The sequence below is a fragment of the Oncorhynchus nerka genome, linkage group LG22 (genome assembly GCF_034236695.1).
Source record: "Oncorhynchus nerka isolate Pitt River linkage group LG22, Oner_Uvic_2.0, whole genome shotgun sequence".
NCBI classification, from domain to species: domain Eukaryota; kingdom Metazoa; phylum Chordata; class Actinopteri; order Salmoniformes; family Salmonidae; genus Oncorhynchus; species Oncorhynchus nerka.
In genome coordinates, this window is record NC_088417.1 from 80,422,622 (window position 1) to 80,448,515 (window position 25,894).

Consider the following 25,894-nt stretch of genomic DNA (forward strand, 5'->3'; position numbering starts at 1 on the left):
AAAAAATGGATCAAGTAAATACATTTTTGTGGAGAAAATGTTATGGAACACCTTACGAGATGATCATCAATAAATATGTCTACATGTTCACTCGTGAGAACAATTCAACCCTGAAGTAAGCCCTCTTTTACTCTTTGAAACTCTCTGATTACCTGTGTTTTCATTGTTGGTCAATGCTGATCCAATTGTTGTAGTCTTGTGAACATTATTACATCCTTAAACAGTTCTATGGATATATATTGTAAATGATTGATCTTGAACCAAAAGCAACACAATTGATATATATATATATATATTAGGCAAACTGTGATGATGATTAATAATAATCTCAAAATAAAAGCACCAGTCATTACCTTTCCTATTCTGACCGATGAAAGACAAACATGAATATAGAGATGGCACTGTTAATTGGAATATGAAATATTGAGATGGTACAGACCGTAGCGATTAATAATCCAATTAAAACGATGTGAAGGAGAACTGTGGATAATGAATTGCTCTATTTCTTTATATCAGACTGAGGTATACTTGGTCATCAAAGACAGGATAAGAGAGGAGATGTTGGAGGGTAGTTTCTCTCCACTTTATGACACCAATGAGCGTAGAAAGGTGGACCTGGTTTACCAGAGTGGACTAAGGTTAAAGGGCATTACCGAGATGAGGAGAGGAATGCGTGTATGTTTCTGTTGGTTTGTAATATAGTCTGTGGGGGTCTGAATTGGATGCCTAATCAGCCAGCCTGTCTGTGGAAGCAGGGGTGTGTGTATGGGTCTCAGTTTGTGTAAACTGGGGTGTCTGTATGGGTCTCAGTTTGAGGGAGCAGGTAATGATGGTGGAAAAGAATCTGTACAGTTACATATCGCTATTTGTTTGGACGATGTTATATTGATACTTTGACTCCAAGTATTGATTTGTAAAAAATGAGGTAGCTTTAGCTAGAGCTAGTCGGCTGTACCTGTTAATCTTACAGCCTGTTCTCCATCTTTTTAAATAGTGAGCTGACATGTTTTCAGCTATTTTTATTTCCATGACTGATTAAAACTAATTTTCTCATGGTGTCTTTTGTCTCTCTGCAGCTGTCATAACGTGAGCAATATGTTTGGAACGTCAAATCGCAATAAAATCACAGTATCGAATCACAATAAATATATAATTGTGGGAATCGCATACATATATTGGCACCTAAGTATTGTGATATCGTATTGTGAGATCCCTGGCAATTCCCAGTCCTAGTATTGGCTTGTGTGGTTGGTCTCAGTACCCAGCGGCATAGCTCCACTTCCTGGGGTCAGATTCAGCATGAAGCCGGTCACCCTGGCGCACCAGCGCCTGAACCACAGCACATGTGGCTGTCAGGAACTCTGTCTCATGGTTCTTCAAGGCCAAACCAGCCATCACCCTCTGTAAGGAAAGCATATAGAACACTGTGAAACTTCTATTCAAATAGACACCCTGCATCACTAGCATGATAACCAGCCACGATCTTGACACACTGTAGGGCATGTGTATTGAAGATCGTCAGCCATTTAACCCACCTCGTCAAACCCGGGCTCTCCCTGTGTGGTGTTGGGACTCAGCTGGTTGTGGATTCTGGGATCTGCCACAGCTTTCTTCAGGTCATAGTTAAAGAACAGCGCATTGAGAATCACCTGCAGAACGAACAGCCAACTATACAGTCACAGACGACTACTTGGTAGAATGCAAAGAAAGTATTAAAGAGTATTTTCACACAGCAATGAAAGGGCATGGTAGCCTGGCTCACCGTGGCAGTTGCCGTGGTGATCTTTGTTCCTCCTGAGGCCCCCACCACCATCTTGACTTCCTTGCTCCCCTTGTCAAAGAGAATGGCTGGACACATAGAGGACAAGGGCCTCTTACCTGGAGAGAGACAACTAGGGAGTTCGGTCAATCCAGATTCACCATCAAGTACCAATTTCTGGTTATCCGAGTCGGCTGATGCACTGAAAACTTTGGTGTCTGTAGTCAGATGAACCCTTTACCTGGTCTGATGAAGTTGCTTGGTGAAGGGGGCACTCCATAGCCATTCGTGATGAGGGGGGAGCTGAAGTCATCCATCTCATTGTTGAGGAGGATTCCTGTAGAATGCGACATGACTTTGGAGCCAAACCTAGGGAGGAAGTAGAAAAGAAAGATAATGAAGACAGGTGAGTAATGAGGACTACTTCCAGTACATTTTTTAAATCAAAACTGGGACTTGATTCTTACAAATGGTTGATGGTGCTGGTGGCTGCCACTGCACTCCCGTCCTCTGCCACCACAGACAGATGTGCTGTCCCGTGGTTCTCGGGGACAAAGTACTCCGTCTCATAGTAGTTCATGTGATGGGTGGTATCATCTGTAATCTTCTGACGGAGGGCATCGGCAAAGTAATCTGAAGTCATGTTGTGGATGAGCTGAAGAGGTGAGGGGACAGGAGAATGAGGCTCTGCCATTCAAATGAATGCCCATTCCACCATACGGAACAGTGGAGAATGTTGAAGATGGACTGGTTTGCATTTAATGACATTTCAACATAGCAGCTTTACAATAGTCTAATCAACTCTCTTATATGAGCATATACATATTTACTTTGTCTCCAACGAACATGACGTTTCAACACATACTAGGACCAGTTGATTGAATATGATTAGTAAGTGCCTGATTGGAGTAAACTCTGTAAAGAGTATAGAGACATCCTATTTGAGAACTATTCAATATAAGCTCTGGGAAAGATGAGGATGAGAGTTACATCAGAGATGCGGAGGAATTGTGGATCTCCCAGCATGCTTCGCTTGGCATAGGCAAAACGGAAGGCCTCGACCATGCGGTGGTACGTGAGGATCTTCTTCTCAGTGCTGGAGACACTGTCTGAGGTGAAGTTGTATCCTGCATGGGAGAAAACCTGGTAATCAACCATAACCACAATCCCTACATTTATTAAACAATAATACAGTATATTTAATTTGATCACGTCAATATACACTTTGACTCTGAAGTGAACATTGAAAAGGTGTTCCCCATATACAGTAAAAGCTCAATATAAAAGTACGGTTCATTCTGTCTCCCAGTCCCAGTCTATCAGTGTTACAACTATTTCAGTTCACAGCCGTAGAGGAGAGGATGGGAGAAAGGAAAGAAAGCTAAAACCAAATGGAAATATTTGATGCATTTCAGCTGACAAGCAGTAGCAGAAGTCATGGTGAACCATCAGGATGAAGGGCTTGAGCGGGCCCTGACATGCCATTAGCAGAAGTCATGGTGAACCGTCAGATTGAAGGGCTTGAGCGGGCCCTGACATGCCATTAGCAGAAGTCATGGTGAACCGTCAGGATGAAGGGCTTGAGCGGGCCCTGACATTCCATTAGCAGAAGTCATGGTGAACCGTCAGGATGAAGGGCTTGAGCGGGCCCTGACATGCCATTAGCAGAAGTCATGGTGAACCGTCAGGATGAAGGGCTTGAGCGGGCCCTGACATGCCATTAGCAGAAGTCATGGTGAACCGTCAGGATGAAGGGCTTGAGCGGGCCCTGACATGCCATTAGCAGAAGTCATGGTGAACCGTCAGGATGAAGGGCTTGAGCGGGCCCTGACATGCCATTAGCAGAAGTCATGGTGAACCGTCAGGATGAAGGGCTTGAGCGGGCCCTGACATGCCATTAGCAGAAGTCATGGTGAACCGTCAGGATGAAGGGCTTGAGCGGGCCCTGACATGCCATTAGCAGAAGTCATGGTGAACCGTCAGGATGAAGGGCTTGAGCGGGCCCTGACATGCCATTAGCAGAAGTCATGGTGAACCGTCAGGATGAAGGGCTTGAGCGGGCCCTGACATGCCATTAGCAGAAGTCATGGTGAACCGTCAGGATGAAGGGCTTGAGCGGGCCCTGACATGCCATTAGCAGAAGTCATGGTGAACCGTCAGGATGAAGGGCTTGAGCGGGCCCTGACATGCCATTAGCAGAAGTCATGGTGAACCGTCAGGATGAAGGGCTTGAGCGGGCCCTGACATGCCATTAGCAGAAGTCATGGTGAACCGTCAGGATGAAGGGCTTGAGCGGGCCCTGACATGCCATTAGCAGAAGTCATGGTGAACCGTCAGGATGAAGGGCTTGAGCGGGCCCTGACATGCCATTAGCAGAAGTCATGGTGAACCGTCAGGATGAAGGGCTTGAGCGGGCCCTGACATGCCATTAGCAGAAGTCATGGTGAACCGTCAGGATGAAGGGCTTGAGCGGGCCCTGACATGCCATTAGCAGAAGTCATGGTGAACCGTCAGGATGAAGGGTTTGAGCGGGCCCTGACATGCCATTAGCAGAAGTCATGGTGAACCGTCAGGATGAAGGGCTTGAGCGGGCCCTGACATGCCATTAGCAGAAGTCATGGTGAACCGTCAGGATGAAGGGCTTGAGCGGGCCCTGACATGCCATTAGCAGAAGTCATGGTGAACCGTCAGGATGAAGGGTTTGAGCGGGCCCTGACATGCCATTAGCAGAAGTCATGGTGAACCGTCAGGATGAAGGGTTTGAGCGGGCCCTGACATGCCATTAGCAGAAGTCATGGTGAACCGTCAGGATGAAGGGTTTGAGCGGGCCCTGACATGCCATTAGCAGAAGTCATGGTGAACCGTCAGGATGAAGGGTTTGAGCGGGCCCTGACATGCCATTAGCAGAAGTCATGGTGAACCGTCAGGATGAAGGTCTTGAGTGGGCCCTGACATGCCAGTGTTACATGATTCCCCCGCCACTCATCAGTGTCCAATTAGAGGTAATTTGGAAAGATTAGAGTTTGCGGTAGAGGAAGGGGGCCACGGTGAGTGGGTGGCCAGGCAGAGGAACCACAGGAAGATGAGGTTCAGGCAGTTTAAATACTCTGGAATAAGTTTTTCATCTAATCCTCTGAGACAAACACTGTCACATTATATAACCATTGTACTGGGTACCAGCAGAGAGAGGAAGTCTGGAGGAGGACATCTATGCACTATATATCCAATAGACCCTGCATGAATGTGGAGCTGAAACAGAGCTTGGAAGAGGAGATTTATTTCTACACCCCAATAACTGGTCACTCAGCAGCACCACCACGAACAAAAGGTGGTTATCTATCTTAATTTGCATGGCCAAGAGAGCTATACATGTATGGTGCACACAGTAATAGTATGAGATACAGTGCCTTGCAAAAGTATTCATCCCCCTTGGCGTTTTTCCTATTTTGTTGCATTACAACCCTTAATTTAAATGGATTTTTATTGGGATTTCATGTAAAGGACATACACAAAATAGTCCAAATTGGTGAAGTGAAATGAAAAAAATGAATGTTTCAAAAAATTGAAAAATGAAAAGTGGTGCGTGCACATGTATTCAACACCTTTGTTCTGAAGCCCCTAAATAAGCTCTGGTGCAAGCAATTACCTCCAGAAGTCACACACTCTGTTAAATAAAAGTCCACATAGGGGGGGATTCTAAGTGTCACATGATCTCAGTATATATACACACCTGTTCTGAAAGGCCCCAGAATTTGCAACACCACTAAGCAAGGGGTTCCACCAAGCAAGCTGCACCATGAAGACCAAGGAGCTCTCCAAACATGTCAGGGACAATGTTGTGGAGAACTACAGATCAGGGTTGGGTTATAAAAAAAATATCAGATACTTGGAACATCCCACGGAGCACCATTAAATCCATTATTAAAAAATGGAAAGAATATGGCACCACAACAAACCTGCCAAGAGAGGGCCGCCCACCAAAACTCACAGACCAGGCAAGGAGGGCATTAATCAGAGAGGCAACAAAGAGGCCAAAGGAGCTGCAAAGCTCCACAGCGGAGATTGGAGTATCTGTCCATAGGACCACTTTAAGCCAAACACTCCACTGAGCTGGGCATTACTGAAGAGTGGCCAGAAAAAAGCCATTGCTTAATTAAAGAAAACACCAAAAGGAATGTGGGAGACTCCCAAACATATGGAAGAAGGTACTCTGTCAGATGAGTCTAAAATTTAGCTTTTTGGCCATCAAGGAAAATGCTATGTCTGGCGCAAACCCAACACCTCTCATCACCTCGAGAATACCATCCCCACCGTGAAGCATGGTGGTGGCAGCATCATGTTATGGGGATGTTTTTCCTCGGCAGGGACTGGGAAACTGGTCAGAATTGAAGGAATGATGGATGGCGCTTGAGGGGCTGCCTCTCGTGCCTGTTGCGCTGCCGTGTACGTGGCGCCAACTCCATACGCCGGTATCTCTCCTCGCACTGTTCCAGCGAATCCCAGGCGGGCTCCGGCACTCTCCCTGGGCCGACCGACCACCTTTCTATTTTGTCTCAAGTTGTGACATAGTCCAGATCTCGCTGCTGCCTGATACCCCGCTGCTTGGTCCGGTTGTGGTGGGGGATTCTGTAACAGCCGTTGTTGGTGGAAGAAGGTGAGGACCAAGGTGCAGCGTGGTATGTGTCCATATTTATTAGAATGAACACGGAAATAACCAAAATAACTAAGAGAAACGACCGAAAACCGTTCTGACTGGTGCAGACACACAACAGACAACAGAATATAATCACCCACAAAACACAATAGAAAACAGGCTACCTAAATATGGTTCTCAATCAGGGACAATGATAGACAGCTGCTTCTGATTGAGAACCATACCAGGCCAAACACAGAAATAGCAAATCATAGAAAAACTAACATAGACAACCCACCCAACTCACGCCCTGACCATACTAAACCAAAGACATAATAAAATAACTAAGGTCAGAACGTGACAATATTGGAGACTGAGACGGAGGTTCACCTTCCAGGACAATGACCCTAAGCATACTGCTAAAGCAACACTTGAGTGGTTTAAGGGGAAACATTTAAATGTCTTGAAATGGCCTAGTCCAAGCCCAGACCTCAATCCAATTGAGAATCTGTGGTATGACTTAAAGATTGCTGTACACCAGCGGAACCCATCCAACTTGAAGGAGCTGGAGCAGTTTTGCCTTGAAGAAGAGACAAAAATCCTAGTGGCTAGATGTGCCAAGCTTATAGAGACATACCCCAAGAGACTTGCAGCTGTAATTGCTGCAAAAGGCGGCTCTACAAAGTATTGACTTTGGGGGGGGTGAATAGTTATGCAAGCTCAAGTTCTGTTTTTTTTGTCTTATTTGTTGTTTGTTTCTCAATAAAAAAATATTTAGCATCTTCAAAGTGGTAGGCATGTTGTGTAAATCAAATGATACAACCCCCCCAAAAATCAATTTTAATTCCAGGTTGTAAGGCAACAAAATAGGAAAAATGCCAAGGGGGTGAATACTTTCGTAAGCCACTGTAAACCAGCACTGCTATAATGTAAATTAACAGCATACTTTTCTTATGTGAACAGCATCAGGCCTGCAAAGCAGAGCGCCTCAGGTGTGATGGCTCGGAAAACAATTATCTTCGGTCCTTATACATTTATAATGTAGCATAGGCTGTCCAAATGTGACCCACAGTTTGATATTGAATACAACTCTGTGGCATCAGTGGGAAGGCTTACCATCCAGGATGTTGAGTATGAGGGACAGGACAGGGCCACTGGCGGGGGCGTTGGGTGCAACCATGGTGTACCCCCCCACAGTAGCATTGAGAGGATTCTCATCCAAAAAAAGGCTTGTATTTCTTTAGGTCATCCAGTGTGATGATACCATCTGAAACACATACACATAAACACATTCTGTAGCACGTACAGCCAGCAGACCCTGAATGAAATTATATCAAAATTGCAGTTTGTTCATATTTGGTAGATTTAAGGGTGAAACCAACTTGAAGCCTGAATGTCCTTCACAAGGTTCTCTGCCAGCGGCCCTTCGTAAAAAGCATTAGGTCCCTCATTTGCTATTATTTCATAGGTGTCAGCGAGTTTAGTAAAGGTGATGATGTCATTTTCCTTAAGGATGCCACCGTTTTTGTCACAAAATACCTCACTGAAAGAGAGACCAAAAAAAGAGATGTCATGTCAGAGACAACATACGAGACACTGAGCTCTCATGTTTGCGTATAAGGGCATAAATCATCAACAGGGGATGTACAGTATCTTCTCATGTGAAAACTTGACCCTCTGAACAGTAATTCAGATCGTCACTCCATATTACCCCTCCCTTGTAGGCATTCTCACCATAAAGCTGTGTCACAGATGATGGTTTCCCTGTTCTTGGAAATAGCGGTGGCCAATGCCCTGCCCAAAGGAAAGCCTTTCCGTGCCAACTGGATTGCAGGCTGGAAAAGCTCTCTCCATGGCAATTTTCCATGGCGATCGTGTGCCATCTCATACCCACGGATCTCCCCTGGTATGGCGATGGACAACCCTCCTGCCAAACATTACACGTAATGTAATGTAACAGATTGTGAAAGGATATATTGGAAGATGATAGGTTGGAGTGCAGCTTTTGATCTTCTCTAATGTACTACTCTTCATTCCTGTTCCCAAGAACTCTAAGGGTACCTGCCACAATGACTATCGCCTTGTAGCACATCTGCAATCATGAAGTGCTTTGAAAGGCTGGTTATGGCACACAGCAACTCCATTATCCCAGACACCCTAGACCCACTCCAATTTGCATACCACCCCAACAGATCCATAGACAATGCAATCTCAATTGCACTCCACACTGCCGTCACCCACCTACAATAGATAAAAGGAATACCTATGTGAGAATGCTGTTCATTGACTACAGCTCCGTGTTCAGCACCATAGTCCCCTCCAAGCTCATCACCAAGCTCGGGACCCTGGGACTGAACACCTCCCACTGCAACTGGATCCTGGACTTCCTGAGGGTAGGAAACAAAACCTCCGCCATGCTGACCCTCAACACGAGAGTCCCACAGGGGTGTGTGCTTAGACCCCTCCTGTACTCCCTGTTCACCCACGACTGCGTAGCCAACCACGAATCCAACACAATCATCGAGTTTCCTGACGACACGGCCGTGGTTGGCCTGATCATCGGCGAGGGAGGTGGTCAGTGACCTGGCAGCATGGTGCCAAGACAACAACCTCTCCCTCAACATCAGCAAGACCAAGGAGCTTATTGTGGACTACAGGAAACAGGGGGGCCAACACACACCCCTCCACATCGACAGGGCTGTAATGGAGCGGGTCAAAAGGCTCAAATTCTTTGGTGTCCAAATCACTAAGGACTTAAAATGGTCCATACACACACACACACAGTCATTAAGAGGACACGGCAGCGCCTTCTCAGGAGGATGAAACGTTTTGGAATAGGACCTCAAATCCTCAAAACGTTCTACAAAAAGTTCTACAGCAGCACCATTGACTGCATCACTGCCTGCTATGGACTCTATGCACACTCACAGGCCTCTACACACTCACTCACACTCCAACACGCATACACACTTCATTGGCTCACACACATAACACGCATTCATACTGATACTACACACACAAACACACTCACACACAATCATTATATAAGTTGCTGCTACTCCATTTATCATATCCTGATGCCTAGTCACCTTACCCCTATACATACAGTATCTACCCCTACCACTCCAGTATCCCTGCACATTGTTAATATGGTATTGGCACTGAACCTGTCAATATCGCTTACTTACTTTCTTGTGTTCTTCTTATTTCTATTTCTTGTGTGTTTTTATTCTACACTGAACAAAAATGTAAAGTGTTGGTCCCATGTTTCATGAGCGGAAATAAACAATCCTAGAAATGTTACATACACACAAAAAGCTTATTTCTCTCAAATTTTGTGCACAAATTTGTTTATGTCTGTGCTAGTGAGCATTTCTCCTTTGCCAAGATAATCCATCCACCTGACAGGTGAGGCATATCAAGACGCTGATTAAACAGTGTGGTCATTACACATGTGCACCTTGTGCTGGGGACAATAAAAGGGCCCTATAAAATGTGCAGTTGTGACACAACACAATGCCACAGATGTCTCAAGTTTTGAGGGAGCATGCAATTTGCTTGTGGATTGCAGGAATGTCCACCAGAGCTGTTGCCAGAGAATTTAATGTTTATTTCTCTACCATAAGCTGCATCCAATGTCGTTTTAGAGAATTTGGCAGTAGATCCAAGCGGCCTCACAACCGCAGACCATGTGTAACCACGCCAGCCCAGGACCTCCACATCTGGCTTCTTCACCTGTGGGAGCGTCTGAGGGGGGATGGAGGCGGGCTGAGGATGTGGTGGGGAAAAAACTCATTCTGATTGGCTGAGCCTATGCCCTCCCAGGCCCACCCATGGCTGCAACCCTGACCAGTCATGTGAAATCCACATATTAGGGCCTAATTAATTGATTTCAATTGACTGGTTTTCATATATGAACTGGACCTCAGTAAAATCTTTGAAATTGTTGCATGTTGCGTTTTTATTTTTGTTCAGTATAGTACTTTACTTTATTTAATAGTACTACTGATATTGATTACTGCATTGTTGGGAAAGAGCTAGCAAGAAAGACTGTACCAGTGGATGTGACAATAAAACTTAGTGTCTTTTGACTCTATTGCAAGGCCATCTTTCATTGTAAATGTGCAACTTTCATCTTTTTGTTAGGTAACTGATCAAATATTACCCTTCTTGGCTAACTGGGTGCTATTCCCAAACATGTCCTCTGTTGCGTTGGCGGGAGCCGTCTCTCTGGAATCAATGGTCTCTACCTTTCCTGTGAAGGAAGACAGAATCATTACATCACACCAAGTTACAATGGAGTGAGCTATTACATTTCCTGTTTTTAGTTCAGTTGTGCCAGTCAATGTTTGATTTGTTGACATCATTAAAGATACAGTTGGTTTAGGTTTAAGTCAAGGATTAGGGCTCAGACTCTACCAGTTGTGGCATTATAGATGGTGAAGAAGAGACCTCCTCCAATGCCCATGCTGTGGGCATTCACCAGCCCAACACACAGCAAGGCAGCAATAGATGCATCCACAGCAGAGCCCCCTTTCTGCAACGTGTCTCTGAGATTTATATTGGACACACAAACACACAGACAAAAGTCTTGCATACACAAGCGCTAGTTTGTGAAGAAACAGCAGGCAGTTTACACAGACAGAATGAATTATGATGACAAAATCATAAGGATTTGTGATGATGGATGAATATACATACACTCAGAAGAAGGAACATATTTTTATGTTCAGACAAAGAAACATTTGAGCCTGGTATCTGCTATTTAACGGCCTGCTTGAGACAGCGTTGAGTCAATCTCAATTGAAAAGAGTTAGACAAGTATAAACACACAGAAACACCCCCACACAAATGTACCTTCAAAATAGAAAAACAGCAAAGACGATTTTTTCAAACATGTGTATCACAATTATAAAATGTGAGTTGTGGCTAAGTTCTCTAACATTCTTTTCAGATATTAAACCAGGCCATTACAACTCACCTCATTCAACAGTGTGTCCTCCTAACCTTATCTAGAGAGTAAACTCGATAGTAACCCTTTTGGTATTTCAACCCAATAAGATACAGTTACCTCCTAACTAGTTTATTTTGTTGAAATCTGAGACTGTGTTTACACAAGCAGCCCAACTCTGATTTCTGTGCCCATTTATTGGCAAAAAAATCTGATCTGGGTCAGAAGACCAATTACTGGTGAAAGTTTTTTGTCTGCCATTGTAAACGTACTGTCACGGCTGGCTGAAGGACTGGACCAAGGTGCAGCATGGTAAGCATACATTTGAACTTTATTTAAAAAATGACGACGACAAAACGAAGAACAAAAAAACAACCGTGAAGCTTTGGGCTATGTGCTCTGAACAACTACAAAGTTAACTTCCCACAAAACAGGTGGGGGAATAGGGTACCTAAGTGTGGTTCTCAATCAGAGACAACGATAGACAGCTGTCCCTGATTGAGAACCATACCAGGCCAAGACATAGAAATACTAAACATAGAAAAAAGGACATAGAATGCCCACCCTAGTCACACCCTGGCCTAACCAAAATAGGGAATAAAAAGCCTCTCTATGGCCAGGGCGTGACAGTACCCTCCTCCGGCCGCAAAACCTGACTCTAAAGGGGAGGGTCCGGGTGGGCCTTCTTACGGCGGCGGCTCGGGTACGGGACGTGGACCCCGCTCCACCTCAGTATTGGCCCACCCTCGCAGCGGGCCCCGGACTGAAGACCCTCGTAGAGGGCGTCACTGGACTGAGGGGCGCCTCTGGACTGAGGGGCTGCGGCTCTGGCAGCTCCGGACAGGCGGTCGGCTCTGGCAGCTCCGGACAGGCGGGCGGCTCTGGCAGCTCCGGACAGGCGGGCGGCTCTGGCAGCTCCGGACAGACGGGAGCACCTGGAGGGAGGAGACGGAGAGACAGCCTGGTGAGTGGGGCTGCCACCGGAGGCCTGGTGCGTAGTGGAGGCACCGGATACACAGGGCCATGGAGGCGCACTGGCGGTCTCGAGCGCAGAGCTGGCCCCACCCATTCTGGCTGGATGCCAGCTTCCCCCTGGCAAATGCAAGACGTTGGCCCTGAGCATACCGGCCTGTGAATACTCTGCCTCGGTACCGTGCGCATCACCCCATAGCACGGGGCCTGACCAGTCCCATGCTCGCCACGGTAAGCACGGGGAGTTGGCTCAGGTCTGCTTCCTGACTCTGCCAACTCCCCGTGTGCCCCCCCAAAAAATTGTTTTGGGGCTGCCTCTCGGGCTTCCTTGCCAGCCGTGTTCCCACATACCGCTGGTTCCTCTCTCCGGCTGCTTCTGCTCTCCTAGCTGCCTCCACCAGTTCCCATGGAAGGAGATCCCTTCCCGCCAGGATCTCCTCCCATGTGTAGACTCCCTTGCCGTCCAGAACGTCCTCCCATGTCCAGAAGTCCACCTTACCATGCTGCTTGGTCCATTGGTGGTGGGAAGTTCTGTCACGGCTGGCTGAAGGACTGGACCAAGGTGCAGCATTGTAAGCGTACATTTTAAATTTATTTAAAAAATGACGCCGACAAAACGAAGACACCTCCAAATGAAAGAGTTTGGGGAAGGCCTAACCACACCCAGTAATGTTGAGGAATCTACAACTTCAGTAGCACTGTTCGGACTTATTCCATAAGTCTAAATATTAAAGCTATCCGTAGAGACATGCATAGGCCTACGAATAATACAATGGTGATTAAATTTGCGTTGTGTGACAGAACTGCACATTTTAGAGTGGACTTTATTGTCCCAAGCGCAAGGTGCACCTGTATAAAGATAATAATGTTTAATCAGCTTCTTGATATGCCACACCTGTCAAATGGATAGATTATCTTGGCAAAGGAGAAATGCTCACTAACAGGGATGTAACCAAATTTGTGCACAAAATTAGAGAGAAACAAGCTTTTTGTGCGTATGGAAATTTTCAGGGATATTTTATTTCAGCTCATGAAACATAGGACCAACATTTTACATGTTGCGTTTATATTTCTGTTCAGTGTTGATAAAAATAAATAATGGTTTTGTCCTGTGCCCATTCCCAAGGTATTTCATTTGGTTTCTCTATGTGTTTAAAGAACATTGGTCCGCAGTACTTTTGAATTGAGATTGTGTGTCACATTCATCACTAAATCCCAACACATGACAAAAGACGATAACCCAATGCTCCTCTGTGAAGCTCATCCTGCCTGATGCCAACAAAATTAAACCAACAACACAATAGACTGGAATCAGATAATACCTCCTCCCTTCAGTGCTATGTATTTACTGCCATGCAAATTCCTTAGCCTGTCAAAACAGTGTTCAATGCATGTAACATCTCTGGACACTTCATTTAGCTTATGCAGCACAGGTACATTTGATCAAAATACACAAACCATTCAGACTGAATTATTCCCTGTCCTCACACTTAATATGATTTTTTTTTTTTTGCTATCGATCACCTAACTAGTAAAAGATCAGATCTTCCTCTTACCTTGGTGTCTCTCAGGCCTCTGGAACAGACTGGTTGGCAGTGGGTTTGTCACGGTCCTCTCAGTAAGTTGAGCAGTACATAGCACCATCTAGGCAATAGCTCTCAATGTTTAACTATTACAATGATGTTCAACTTGAACCTAAACCTGCATAAAAGCACCTGATTGGTGTTACTCTTTAAAAAGCAGACAGGAACAGAAGTAGGTAGCCTAGCGGTTAAGAGCGTTGGCCCAGAAACTGAAAAGTCGCTGGTTTGAATCCCTGAGTCGACTAGGTGAACAATCTGTCTCTATGCCCTTCAGCAAGGCACTTAATTAACCCTAACTGCTCCTGTAAGTATCTCTGGATAAGAGTGTCTACAGAAATGTAGGAACAGAGGAGCACATTCAGAAAACATTAACATAAAACCCACCTCTCTTATGAGGGAAATAATTGACAACCTAACACCAATATAAAACCTTCTATGATGTTATTTTGTTGCACCAGAGACTGGATGTCTAAACAATGGAATAAATGATCTCTTTATTAACAAATAGACTGCTATTCTAGTATTAACCACATCAAAACACATTCAAATATGTGAACAGACATGACACCAGCGTAGAAAAGCACAGGGGCGTAACTTTGGTTTTAGAAGATGGTGAGACATCAATTTTTTTATTTTTCCAATCAGATAAACACTCCAAACAGCCTACCCGACCTCTCAGAGAAGTCTACATGGTCCTAAAGCACACCGTTGCCTCGTTTTGTATCACATTGCAATTATAGAACTGGGGGGGACAAAAATGCAATTTCAGAATGTCCTCAGTGAAAGTTGTACACCTGTAAAACCATGCTAGATGAGGGAAATGGGTCAGTTGTACAGCTGAATGCCTTCAACTGAAATGTGTCTTCCACATTTAACCCAACCCCCTCTGAATCAGAGAGGTGCAAGGACTGTCTTAATCGACATCCACGGCACCCGGGGAATAGTTGGTCAACTGCCTTGCTCAGGGGCAGTACGACAGATGTTTACCTTGTCAGGTCGGGGATTCGATCCAGCAAGCCCAATGCTCTAACCAACAGGCTACCTGCCACCCCTTCACCATCTTGATGCACATAATCAATGCAGCATTCTAACACCCGAAAAGGTAGTGGCACATTATTTGTAACAGGGGTCAATTCGAAGTGAAGGCAGTCAATTCAGGAAGTAGACTTAAATAACAATAATAGAAACAAAACAATGCATCTATTTCCAATGACTTCTCAATAAACTGAGGTGTAGAAGCATTTTTTTTTTAAAGTGTCCTTTTTAATATGTATTTTTTATAAAATCACTTCCTGAACTGACTGCCTTCAATTTGAATTGGCCCCAGCCATGATTTGTAGTAGATATATATTCTCTGCTAGGAACATCACATATGGATTGGTTTGACTTTTTTCAAATGTAATGTTTAACTTGAAAGAGGGCAACAATGGTTGAAATGGTATACATTTTTAACACACCTGTATTGCTGAGGTTTATAAATATACATATTTTTTATTCTAGAATGACAAAACATCAACTCGTTTCACACCAGACTTTCAGTAGGCTATTTCTTGACAATACAGCAACTCCATAACGTATTTTATCCTTTGGTTTATCTTTCCTTTTACATTGTAGAATAATAGTGAAGACATCAAACCTATGAAATAACACATATGGAATCATATAGTAACCAAAAGTGTTAAACAAATCAAAATATGTTTTATATTTGAGATTCTTCAAATAGCCACCCTTTGCCTTGATGACAGCTTTGCACTCTCTTGGCATTCTCTCAACCAGCTTCATGAGGTAATCACCTGAAATACATTTCAATTAACAGGTGTGCGTTTTTCAAAAGTTAATTTGTGGAATTTCTTCCTTCTTAATGCGTTTGAGCCAATCAGTTGTGTTGTGACAAGGTGGGGGTGGTATACAGAAAATAGTTATATTTGGTAAAATACCAAGTTAATATTATGGCAAGAACAGCTCAAATAAGCAAAGAGAAACGACAGTCCATCATTACTTTAAGACATGAAGGTCAGTCAATACGGAACATTTCAAGAACTTTTAAAGTTTCTTCAAGTGCAGTTGCAAAAACCATCAAGTGCTGTGATGAAACTGCCTCTCATGAGGACCGCCACAGGAAAGGGAGGCCCAGAGTTGCCTCTGCTGCAGAGGATAAGTTCATTAGTTACCAGCCTCAGAAATTGCAGCCCAAACATATGCTTCACCTAGTTCAAGTAACATACACATCCCAACATCAACTGTTTAGAAGAAACTGTGTAAATCAGGACTTCATCGTCGAATTGCTGCAAAGAAACCACGACTAAAGGACACCGATAAGAAGAAGAGACTTGCTTGGGCTAAAAAACATGAGCAAGAACGGTGGAAATCTGTCCTTTGGTCAGGAGTCCAAATTTGAGATTTTTGGTTCAAACCATCGTGTCTCTGTGAGATGCGGTGTGGGTGAACGGATGATCTCAGCATGTGTGGTTCCCACCGTAAAGCATGGAGGAGGAGGTGTTATGGTGTGGGGTTGCTTTGCTGATGACACTGTCTGTGATTTATTTTGAATTCAAGGCACACTTAACCAGCATGTATTCCACAGCATTCTGCAGCGATACACCATCTCATCTGGTTTGGGCTTAGTGGGACTATCATTTTCTTTTTCAACAGGACAATGACCCAACACACCTCCATGCTGTCTAAGGGCTATTTTACCAAGAAGGAGATTAATGGAGTGCTGCATCAGATTACCTTGCCACAATCACCCGACCTCAACCCAATTGAGATGGTTTAGGATAGGTTGGGCCGCAGAGTGAAGGAAAAGCAGCCACCAAGTGCTCAGCATATATTTTACTAAGAAGGAGAGTGATCGAGTGCTGCATCAGATGACCTGGCCTCCAAATTGAGATGGTTTGGGATGAATTGGACAGCAAAGTGAAGGAAAAGCAGCCAACAAGTACTCAGCGTATGTGGGAACTCCTTCAAGACTGTTGGAAAAGCATTCCAGGTGAAACTGGTTGAGAGAATGCCAGGAGTGTGCAAAGCTGTCATCAAGGCAAAGGGTGGCTATTTGAAGAATCTCAAATATAAAACATATTTTGATTTGTTTTCACACTTTTTTGGTTACAACATGATTCCATATGTGTTATTTCATAGTTTTGATGTCTTCACTATTATTCTACAATGTAGAAAATAGTAAAAAATAAAGAAAAACCCTTGAATGAGTAGGTGTTCTAAAACTTTTGATCGGTAGTGTATATTATTTAAGTATAGAATACTCTGTAATACTCTGATGGCTAAATGTGAGAGAGAAAGAGAGTCCAAAAAATAAATTAATCAAATGAAAACATTAATGAATCCATATTTTCTACATCAATTGTGATTTGATCAAATCAATGCGCTGAATACAGGTGTAGTAGACCATACAGTGAAATACTTACTTACAAGCCCTTAACCAACAATGCAGTTTAAAAAAACAAGTGTTAAGTAAAAAATTGAAACTAAAAGTTACAAATAATTTAATAGCAGCAGTAAAATAACAATAGTGAGGCAATATACAGGGGGTACAGGTATAGAGTCAATGTCAAGGTTTAGTCAAGGTAATTGAGGTAATATGTGACTCTACCTGGATTTGGTCTTATGTAGCAAAATGTTTAATTAGGTTTTTTACATTGGTAAAACAGAGACTCAGAGCTACCAAATGGTATATCATACACTGCATTTTTGAGGAACAATGGGAAAGTAATTCTGCTTTGAAAGTTGATACACTTGTAAACACACTTTTGAGTAAATGGCATTTTAGTGTTTATGTGAGAGAGCTCTTCTTTGTCTACGCCCATTCAGCATCGTTCATACCCTCTTAAGCTTTAGCCCCACATATCTTGTTGCATTCAGAGCGCACGCTTGACGCTCTGGCCGATAATTTGTTTTCCTCTGGATAACATGAAAACAGCCTAACCAGCTCTGCTGGCAACAATTTCATTATGCTTTTTTGCCGACGTTTACTGACACCGACCATATTCAACGGGTGTTGTAGACTTTCGCTTAAGACATGTAGCTAGCTACCTAGGTAAACAATTAACCTAGCTAGGTAAACAACATGTACGATCACACACATCACGTCATGCCATCTAAAGTTAGCTAGTTAAACAACAATGAACAGTGCCAAATCATGTCATTACTACCCCTGCATGAATAATAATGACAATGACAATAATAATAATAATAATGTCATACACGCAACGTTCTCCAGGGAGCCAGCCAGCTAACAGTAGACTTTAGCTTAAGACATGTACCTAGCTAGCTAGGTAAACAATTAACCTAGCTAGGTAAACAACATGTAAGATCACACACATCATGTCACAACGTTAGCTAACGAGCCAGCCACCTAACTAACTGTACACTTTAGCTTGAAATTAAACAACTTTCTGTCAAAATTAGAAACGTGTATTATCTGAAAATGTAGCTAGCTAGACTACCTTACATACATCATCATGCATGGTGGACCCTTCCTGTCACGGATCCATGCCAAAAACGTCCTTAGTTTGAAGACGTAATCTGGAAACAGGTGTTTTCCCATCTCTTTAGCTATCGTACTCTATTTCCACTGATTTCAAAATTTGATCCTCCAGAAAGTGGAGAGCAACATTTATGCAGCTACATTTAAAAAGATGTGTTCAACAGGATTACCAACAGAGACTGACCAGCTCAAATAAACAAAAGCCTTCTATATGGCAGACCAATCAGAACTCATCTCTCAGCATGTCCAGCCCACTCATTATCTCAGCCAATCATAGCTAGTGGGAAGGTTGCTGTCTTTTTAGGTGGTTTAAACAAGGCTCGTAATTTCTCTTTGTATATTTACAGATGGCATACAAGTCTGTTATTAAGGCACATGAAAGTACACATGTTCAAGAAGACATTTCTGCCAAAAAACACATTTTTATTTTAAAAAATGTTTATGTTCAAACTGCTCTCCTGTGATGTCGTGACTTGCGACATACGCCTAGTTTCCTGAATCAGCTCACATATGTACATGTAGGTACAGTTAAAGTGACTATGCATAGATAATAAACAGAGAGTAGCAGCAGCATAAAAGAGGGGTCTGGGTAGCCCTTTGATTAGCTGTTCAGGAGTCTTAAGGCTTGGAGGTAGAAGCTGTTTATAGCGCTCTGTTACCGCTTGCCATGCGGTAGCTGAGAGAACAGTTTATGACTAGGGTGGCTGGAGTCTTTGACAATTTTCAGGGCCTTCCTCTGACACCGCCTGGTATAGAGGTCCTGGATGGCAGGAAGCTTGGCCCCGGTGATGTACTGGGCCGTACGCACTACCCTCTGTATTGCCTTGCGGTCGGAGGCCGAACAGTTGCCGTACCAGGCAGTAATGCAACCAGTCAGGATGCTCTCGATGGTGCAGCTGTAGAACCTTTTAAGGATCTGAGGACCCATGCCAAATCTTTTCAGTCTCCAGAGGGGGAATAGCGTTTTATCGTGCCCTATTCACGACTGTCTTTGTATGTTTGGACCATGATAGTTTGTAGGTGATGTGGACACCAAGGAACTTGAAGCTCTCAACCTGCTCCACTACAACCCCGTCGATGAGAATGGAGGCGTGCTCGTACTCCTTTTCCTGTAGTCCGCAATCATCTCCTTTGTCTTGATCACGTTGAGGGAGAGGTTGTCCTGCACCACACAACCAGGTCTCTGACCTCCTCCCTACAGGCTGTCTCATAGTTGTCGGTGATCAGGATAATGGTGTTGATGTGAGCCATGACCAGCCTTTCAAAGCACTTCATGGCTACAGACGTGAGCACTACAGGTCGGTAGTCATTTAGGCAGGTTACCTTAGTGTTCTTGGGCACAGGGACTATGGTGGTCTGCTTGAAACGTGTTGGCATTACAGACTCAGTCAGGGACAGGTTAAAAATGTCAGTGAAGACACTTGCCAGTTGGTCAGCGCATGCTCGGAGTACACGTCCTGGAAATCCATCTGGCCATGCAGCCTTGTGAATGTTGACCTGTTTAAAGGTCTTACTCACATCGGCAACAGAGAGCGAGATCACACAGTCGTCCGGAACAGCTAATGCTCTCATGCACATTTTAGTGTTAATTGCCTTGAATCGAACATAGAAGTAATTTAGCTCATCTAGGTTTGTGTCACTGGGCAGCTCGACGATGTAGTCTGTAGTAGTTTGCAAGCCCTGCCACATCCGACGAGCATCGGAACCAGTGTAGTATGATTCACTCAGTCCTGTATTGATGCTTTGCCTGTTTGATGGTTTGTCGGAGGGCATAGCGAGATTTCTTATAAGCTTCCGGGATAGAGTTCCGCTCCTTGAAAGCGGCAGCTCTAGCATTTAGCTTAGTGTGGATCTTACCTGTAATCCATGGCTTCTGTTTGGGGTATGTACGTACGGTCACTGTGGAGACGATGTCATCGATGCACTTATTGATGAAGCCAATGACAGATGTGGTGTTCTCCTCAATGCCATCGGAAGAATCCTGGAACATATTCCAGACTGCGCTAGCAAAACAGTGCTGTAGCATCTGCTTCATCTGGACACTTTTTATTGACTGAGTCACTGGTGTTTCCTGCTTTATTTTTGCTTGTTAAATCAAATCATATTTATTTGTCACATACACATGGTTAGCAGATGTTAATGCGAGTGTATGCTTGTGCTTCCGACAATGCAGTAATAACCAACGAGTAATCTAACCAAACAATTCCACTACTACCTTACACACAAGTGTAAAGGGATAAAGAATATGTACATAAAGATATATGAATGAGTGATGGTACAGAACAGCATAGGCAAGATGCAGTAGATGGTATAGAGTACAGTATATACATATGAGATGAGTAATGTAGGGTATATAAACATAAAGTGGCATAGTTTAAAGTGGCTAGTGATACATGTATTACATAAAGATGGCAAGATGCAGGAGATGATATTGAGTACAGTATATACATATGAGATGAGTAATGTAGGGTAATGTAATATATATATATGTAAACATTATATTAAGTGGCATTGTTTAAATTGATAGTGATACATTTTTACATTAATTCCCATCAATTTCCATTATTAAAGTGGCTAGAGTTGAGTCAGTATGTTGGCAGCAGCCACTCAATGTTAGTGGTGGCTGTTTAACAGTCTGATGGCCTTGAGATAGAAGCTGTTTTTCAGTCTCTCGGTCCCTGCTTTGATGCACCTGTACTGACCTCGCCTTCTGGATGATAGCGGGGTGAACAGGCAGTGGCTCGGGTGGTTGTTGTCCTTGATGATCTTTATGGACTTCATGTGACATCGGGTGGTGTAGGTGTCCTGGAGGGCAGGTAGTTTTCCCCCGGTGATGCGTTGTGCAGACCTCACTACCCTATGGAGAGCCTTACGGTTGTGGGCGGAGCAGTTCCTGTACCAGGCGGAGATACAGCCCGACAGGATGCTCTCGATCGTGCATCTGTAGAAGTTTGTGAGTGCTTTTGGTGACAAGCCGAATTCCTTCAGCCTCCTGAGGTTGCAGAGGCGCTGCTGTGCCTTCTTCACAACGCTGTCTGTGTGGGTGGCCCAATTCAGTTTGTCCGAGATGTGTACACCGAGGAACTTAAAACTTACTACCCTCTCCACTACTGTTCCGTCGATATGGATGGGGGGGTGCTCCCTCTACTGTTTCCTGAAGTCCACAATCATTTCCTTTGTTTTGTTGACGTTGAGTGTGAGGTTATTTTCCTGACACACTCCGAGGGCCCTCACCTCCTCCCTGTAGGCCGTCTCGTCGTTGTTGGTAATCAAGCCTACCACTGTAGTGTCGTCCGCAAACTTGATGATTGAGTTGGAGGCGTGCATGGCCACGCAGTTGAGGGTGAACAGGGAGTACAGGAGAGGGCTCAGAACGCACCCTTGTGAGGCCCCAGTGTTGAGGATCAGCGGGGTGGAGATGTTGTTACCTACCCTCACCACCTGGGGGCGGCCCGTCAGGAAGTCCAGTACCCAGTTGCACAGGGCGGGGTCGAGACCCAGTGTCTCGAGCTTGATGACGAGTTTGGAGGGTACTATGGTGTTAAATGCTGAGCTGTAGTCGATGAACAGCATTCTCACATAGGTATTCCTCTTGTCCAGATGGGTTAGGGCAGTGTGCAGTGTGGGTGCGATTGCATCGTCTGTGGACCTATTGGGGCGGTAAGCAAATTGGAGTGGGTCTAGGGTGTCAGGTAGGGTGGAGGTGATATGGTCCTTGACTAGTCTCTCAAAGCACTTCATGATGACGGAAGTGAGTGCTACGGGGCGGTAGTCGTTTAGCTCAGTTACCTTAGCTATCTTGGGAACAGGAACAAAGGTGGCCTTATTGAAGCATGTGGGAACAGCAGACTGGCATAAGGATTGATTGAATATGTCCGTAAATATACCAGCCAGCTGGTCCGCGCATGCTCTGAGGACGCGGCTGGGGATGCCGTCTGGGCCCGCAGCCTTGCGAGGGTTAACAAGTTTAAATGTTTTACTCACATTGGCTGCAGTGAAGGAGAGTCCGCAGGTTTTGGTAGCTGGCCGTGTGTCCGTGGCACTATATTGTCCTCAAAGCGGGCAAAAAAGTTATTTAGTCTGTCTGGGAGCAAGACATCCTGGTCCGCGACAGGGCTGGTTTTCTTTTTGTAATCCGTGATTGACTGTAGACCCTGCCACATACCTCTTGTGTCTGAGCCTTTGAATTGCAACTCTACTTTGTCTCTATACTGACGCTTAGCTTGTTTGATTGCCTTGCGGAGGGAATAGCTACACTGTTGGTATTCGGAACAAATCCCAATCCACGTGATCGAAGCATGGAGAGTGGAATCAGATTGGTCGGACCAGCATTGAACAGACCTGAGCGCGGGAGCTTCTTGTTTTAGTCTCTGTCTATAGGCTGGAAGCAACAAAATGGAGTCGTGGTCAGCTTTTCCGAAAGGAGGGCGGGGAAGGGCCTTATATGCGTCGCGGAAGAATAACAAGGATCCAGGGTTTTACCAGCCCTGGTTGCGCAATCGATATACTGATAGAATTTAGGGAGTCTTTTTTTCAGATTAGTCTTGTTTAAATCCCCAGATACAATGAATGCAGCCTCAAGATATGTGGTTTCCAGTTTACATAGAGTCCAATAAAGTTTGTTCAGGGCCATCGATGTGTCTGCTTGCGGGGTAATATATACGGCTGTGATATATTCCCCCCAAGCAGACACATCGATGTTAGCAGCAATCAATAGGATAGAATGATGGTAAGACTTGCTAAATGGAGGGCGAAGGAGAGCTTTGTAAGCATCTCTGTGTGTGGAGTAAAGGTGGTCTAGAGTTTTTTTCCCCTCTGGTTGCACATTTAACAGGCTGGTAGAAATGAGGTAAAACGGATTTAAGTTTCCCTGCATTAAAGTCCCCGGACACTAGGAGCTCCACCTCTGGGTGAGCGGTTTCCTGTTTTCTTGTGGCGCATAAAGCTCATTGAGTGCGATCTTAGTGCCAGCATCGGTTTGTGATGGTAAATAGACATTTACGAAGAATATAGATGAAAACTCTTGGTAAATAGTGTGGTCTACAGCTTATCAGGCGAGCAAAACCTCAAGACTTTTGTGCACCAGCTGTTGTTTACAAATAAACATAGAGGCCGCCCCTTGTCTTGCCAGAGGCCGCTGTTCTATCCTGCCAAAAAGCGTAAAACCCGCTAGCTGTATGTTATTCATGTCAACGTTCAGCCAGGACTTGGTGAAACATAAGATATTACAGTTTTTAAATGTCCCGTTGGTAGGATATACGTGATCATGGTTGGTCTATTTTATTATCCATTGATTGTACGTTGGCTAATAGGACCGATGGTAAAGGGAGATTACCCACTCATCGTCAGATTCTTACAAGGCACCCAGACCTTTGTCTGAAATCTCTGTCTCTTTCTCCTGCGAATGACAGGGGTGAGGGTCTTGTCGGGCATCTGAAGTAAATCCTTCCCTTCAGACTTGTTAAAGAAAAAGTATTCATCCAGTATGGGGTGAGTAATAGCTGTCCTGATATCTAGAAGCTATTTTTGGTCATAAGACATGGTGGCAGAAACATTATGTACAAAATAAGTTCCAAATAACGAGAAAAAACACACAATATCACAATTGGTTAAGGGATCGTAAAACGGCAGCCATCTCTTCCTGCGTCATTATTCAGACTGACAGTATGTGATATGATAATTACTATGATAATTGACAAACTGTGTACAAAATGTATTAGCATTATATCATCCCTCTCAAATAGAAAGCTAAACCATCATGAGCTGCTAAACAACATAACTGGTCTTGGACAGTCGAGGATACTGAGAGAGTAATCCCATGACTGATCGATGCAGCGCGGATTCTTATTGGAAGCAAAGACCACGATCGCCACGTGATGTTGTAGTAGGCTACACTGACTGCTCGAGCTCTGCTGTGGCAGTGCATGGTTATAACGGCAAGACGGTGGAAATTATTTGAATGTGAATAGAAAGCTATGCAATACTGCTGGTGTAATGCTCTAAATGTAATCTAATAGAGAATATAGTAATTTATCAACCTATATTTTCTCCCTTTGTTTTCATACTGTTCAGATAAAAAAAAACGTGTGTTCGTTACTCAATATCCAAGTTTAGGCTACTGTGTAACTGTTATGGCTACATTCTGTGAGGTACATGTATATAGCGTCTAGGAACCGTTGTTCAACTGAAACATTCTGTGAAGTAATGGGTTCTAAATTGACCAGGCAAAGAAGTCTGGACCAAATAGAAACCACATTTTCCAACAGGAGACGCCAGCAGCATGACAGCTCCGGAGAAAGTGAGCGGAGTAGTGGCAGGGAAATCTTGTTTACATCCCTGATGCTGAAGTCAGATAAGCTCCCAGGGATGCTGCGGAAAACCAAGCACAGCCCCTATGTGAGACGGGTGGCATGGATCCGGGAAATACAGAAGCTTCTTCGAGAACAGAAACAAGAACATGCAGTCGAGGTGCTCAAATTGCTAAGAAAGGTAAGAGAGAATGTTTAACATTGAATAATAGTTTACTTCTCCTAAACTTCATAAGATGTGTCCGTCCGTAAATTATTTGGTGCACCTGCAGAATTTGATGCTGTTAGATCAGCAGTATCCACAAGTTGTCACTCAAGTCAGCCTGATCAAAAATATGAAATGTACTGGTAAAATGCTGCATTTACTATTTGTGTTAGATTATTATGCCTGTGTAAGTGACTGTAGGTTTGTTTGTAAATTAGGCATGTTACTTCATATTTTGGGGTTTCCCCTTTATTTTGGGGTTTCCCCATTCAGCCACAAGAGCATTAGTGAGGTTGGGCACTGATGTTGGGTGATTGGGCTTTTTTTGTTGTTGCTTGCAGTCAGTGTTCCAATTCATGCCAAAGGTGTTCGATGGGGTTGAGGTCAGGGCTATGTGCAGGCCAGTCAAGTGATTCCACACCATTCTCGACAAACCATTTCTGTATGGACCTTGCTTTGTGCAAGGGGGCATTGTCATGCTGAAACAGGAAAGGGCCTTCCCCAAACTGTTGCCACAAAGTTGGAAGCACAGAATCATCTAGTGACATTCTAGATGATTCTGTGCTTCCAACTTTGTGGCAACAGTTTGGGGAAGGCCCTTTCCTGTTTCAGCATGACAATGCCCCCTTGCACAAAGCAAGGTATGCTGTAGCATTACGATTTCCCTTCACTGCATCTAAGGGGCCTAGTCCGAACCATGAAAAACAGCCCCAGACCATTATTAATCCACCAAATGTTACAGTAGGCACTATGCATTGGGGGCAGGTAGCGTTCTCCTGGCATTCCCCAAATCCAGATTTGTCCGTCGGACTGCCAGATGGTGAAGCGTAATTCATCCCTGCAGAGAACGCATTTCCACTGCTCCAGAATCCAATGGCAGCGAGGTTTACACAACTCCAGCAGACACTTGGCATTGCTTCCAAAGGCAGTTTGGAACTCGCTGGTGAGTGTTGCAACCGAGGACAGACAATTTTATCACACT

The 25,894-nt window shown here is 44.3% G+C and overlaps 2 protein-coding genes and 1 pseudogene across 3 annotated transcripts in view; 1 reads left to right on the plus strand and 2 right to left on the minus strand.

The window, feature by feature from the left end:
* Positions 1 to 1,131: 1,131 nt before the first annotated feature.
* LOC115105814 (glutathione hydrolase 1 proenzyme-like) lies at positions 1,132 to 12,126 on the minus strand (annotated as a pseudogene).
* Positions 11,657 to 14,241, minus strand: LOC135563825 (uncharacterized). Of its 2 annotated transcripts, XM_065007448.1 has the most exons (3): positions 13,872 to 14,241; positions 12,667 to 12,867; positions 11,657 to 12,278 (listed from the first exon to the last, which is right to left on the minus strand). In XM_065007448.1, the coding sequence occupies exons 1-3, from the start codon at positions 13,957 to 13,959 to the stop codon at positions 12,073 to 12,075; spliced, it is 495 nt and encodes a 164-aa protein (XP_064863520.1). In that variant the 5' UTR covers positions 13,960 to 14,241; the 3' UTR covers positions 11,657 to 12,072. The 2 variants fall into 2 exon arrangements, with proteins under 2 accessions (XP_064863520.1, XP_064863521.1); XM_065007449.1 differs by lacking the exon at positions 12,667 to 12,867 and having other exon boundaries at positions 13,872 to 14,237.
* A 10,013-nt stretch (positions 14,242 to 24,254) lies between these two features.
* LOC115104805 (leucine-rich repeat-containing protein 75B-like) overlaps positions 24,255 to 25,894 on the plus strand; it is a 43,332-nt gene continuing 41,692 nt past the window's right edge. Inside the window, exon 1 of the mRNA XM_065007450.1 lies at positions 24,255 to 24,888. Within this exon, the coding sequence (XP_064863522.1) occupies positions 24,553 to 24,888 (336 nt within the window). The 5' untranslated portion in view covers positions 24,255 to 24,552. The remainder of the gene's footprint in view (positions 24,889 to 25,894) is intronic.

Coding starts and splice junctions, on each gene's coding strand:
- LOC135563825 (XM_065007448.1), bottom strand. CDS start 13,959: ATGGTGCTATGTACTGCTCAACTTACTGAGAGGACCGTGACAAACCCA. Junction 12,868..13,871: donor GAGGCCTGAGAGACACCAAG/GTAAGAGGAAGA, acceptor ACCTTGGTCCAG/TCCTTCAGCCAGCCGTGACA. Junction 12,279..12,666: donor GCCGGAGAGAGGAACCAGCG/GTATGTGGGAAC, acceptor TCCTCCCTCCAG/GTGCTCCCGTCTGTCCGGAG.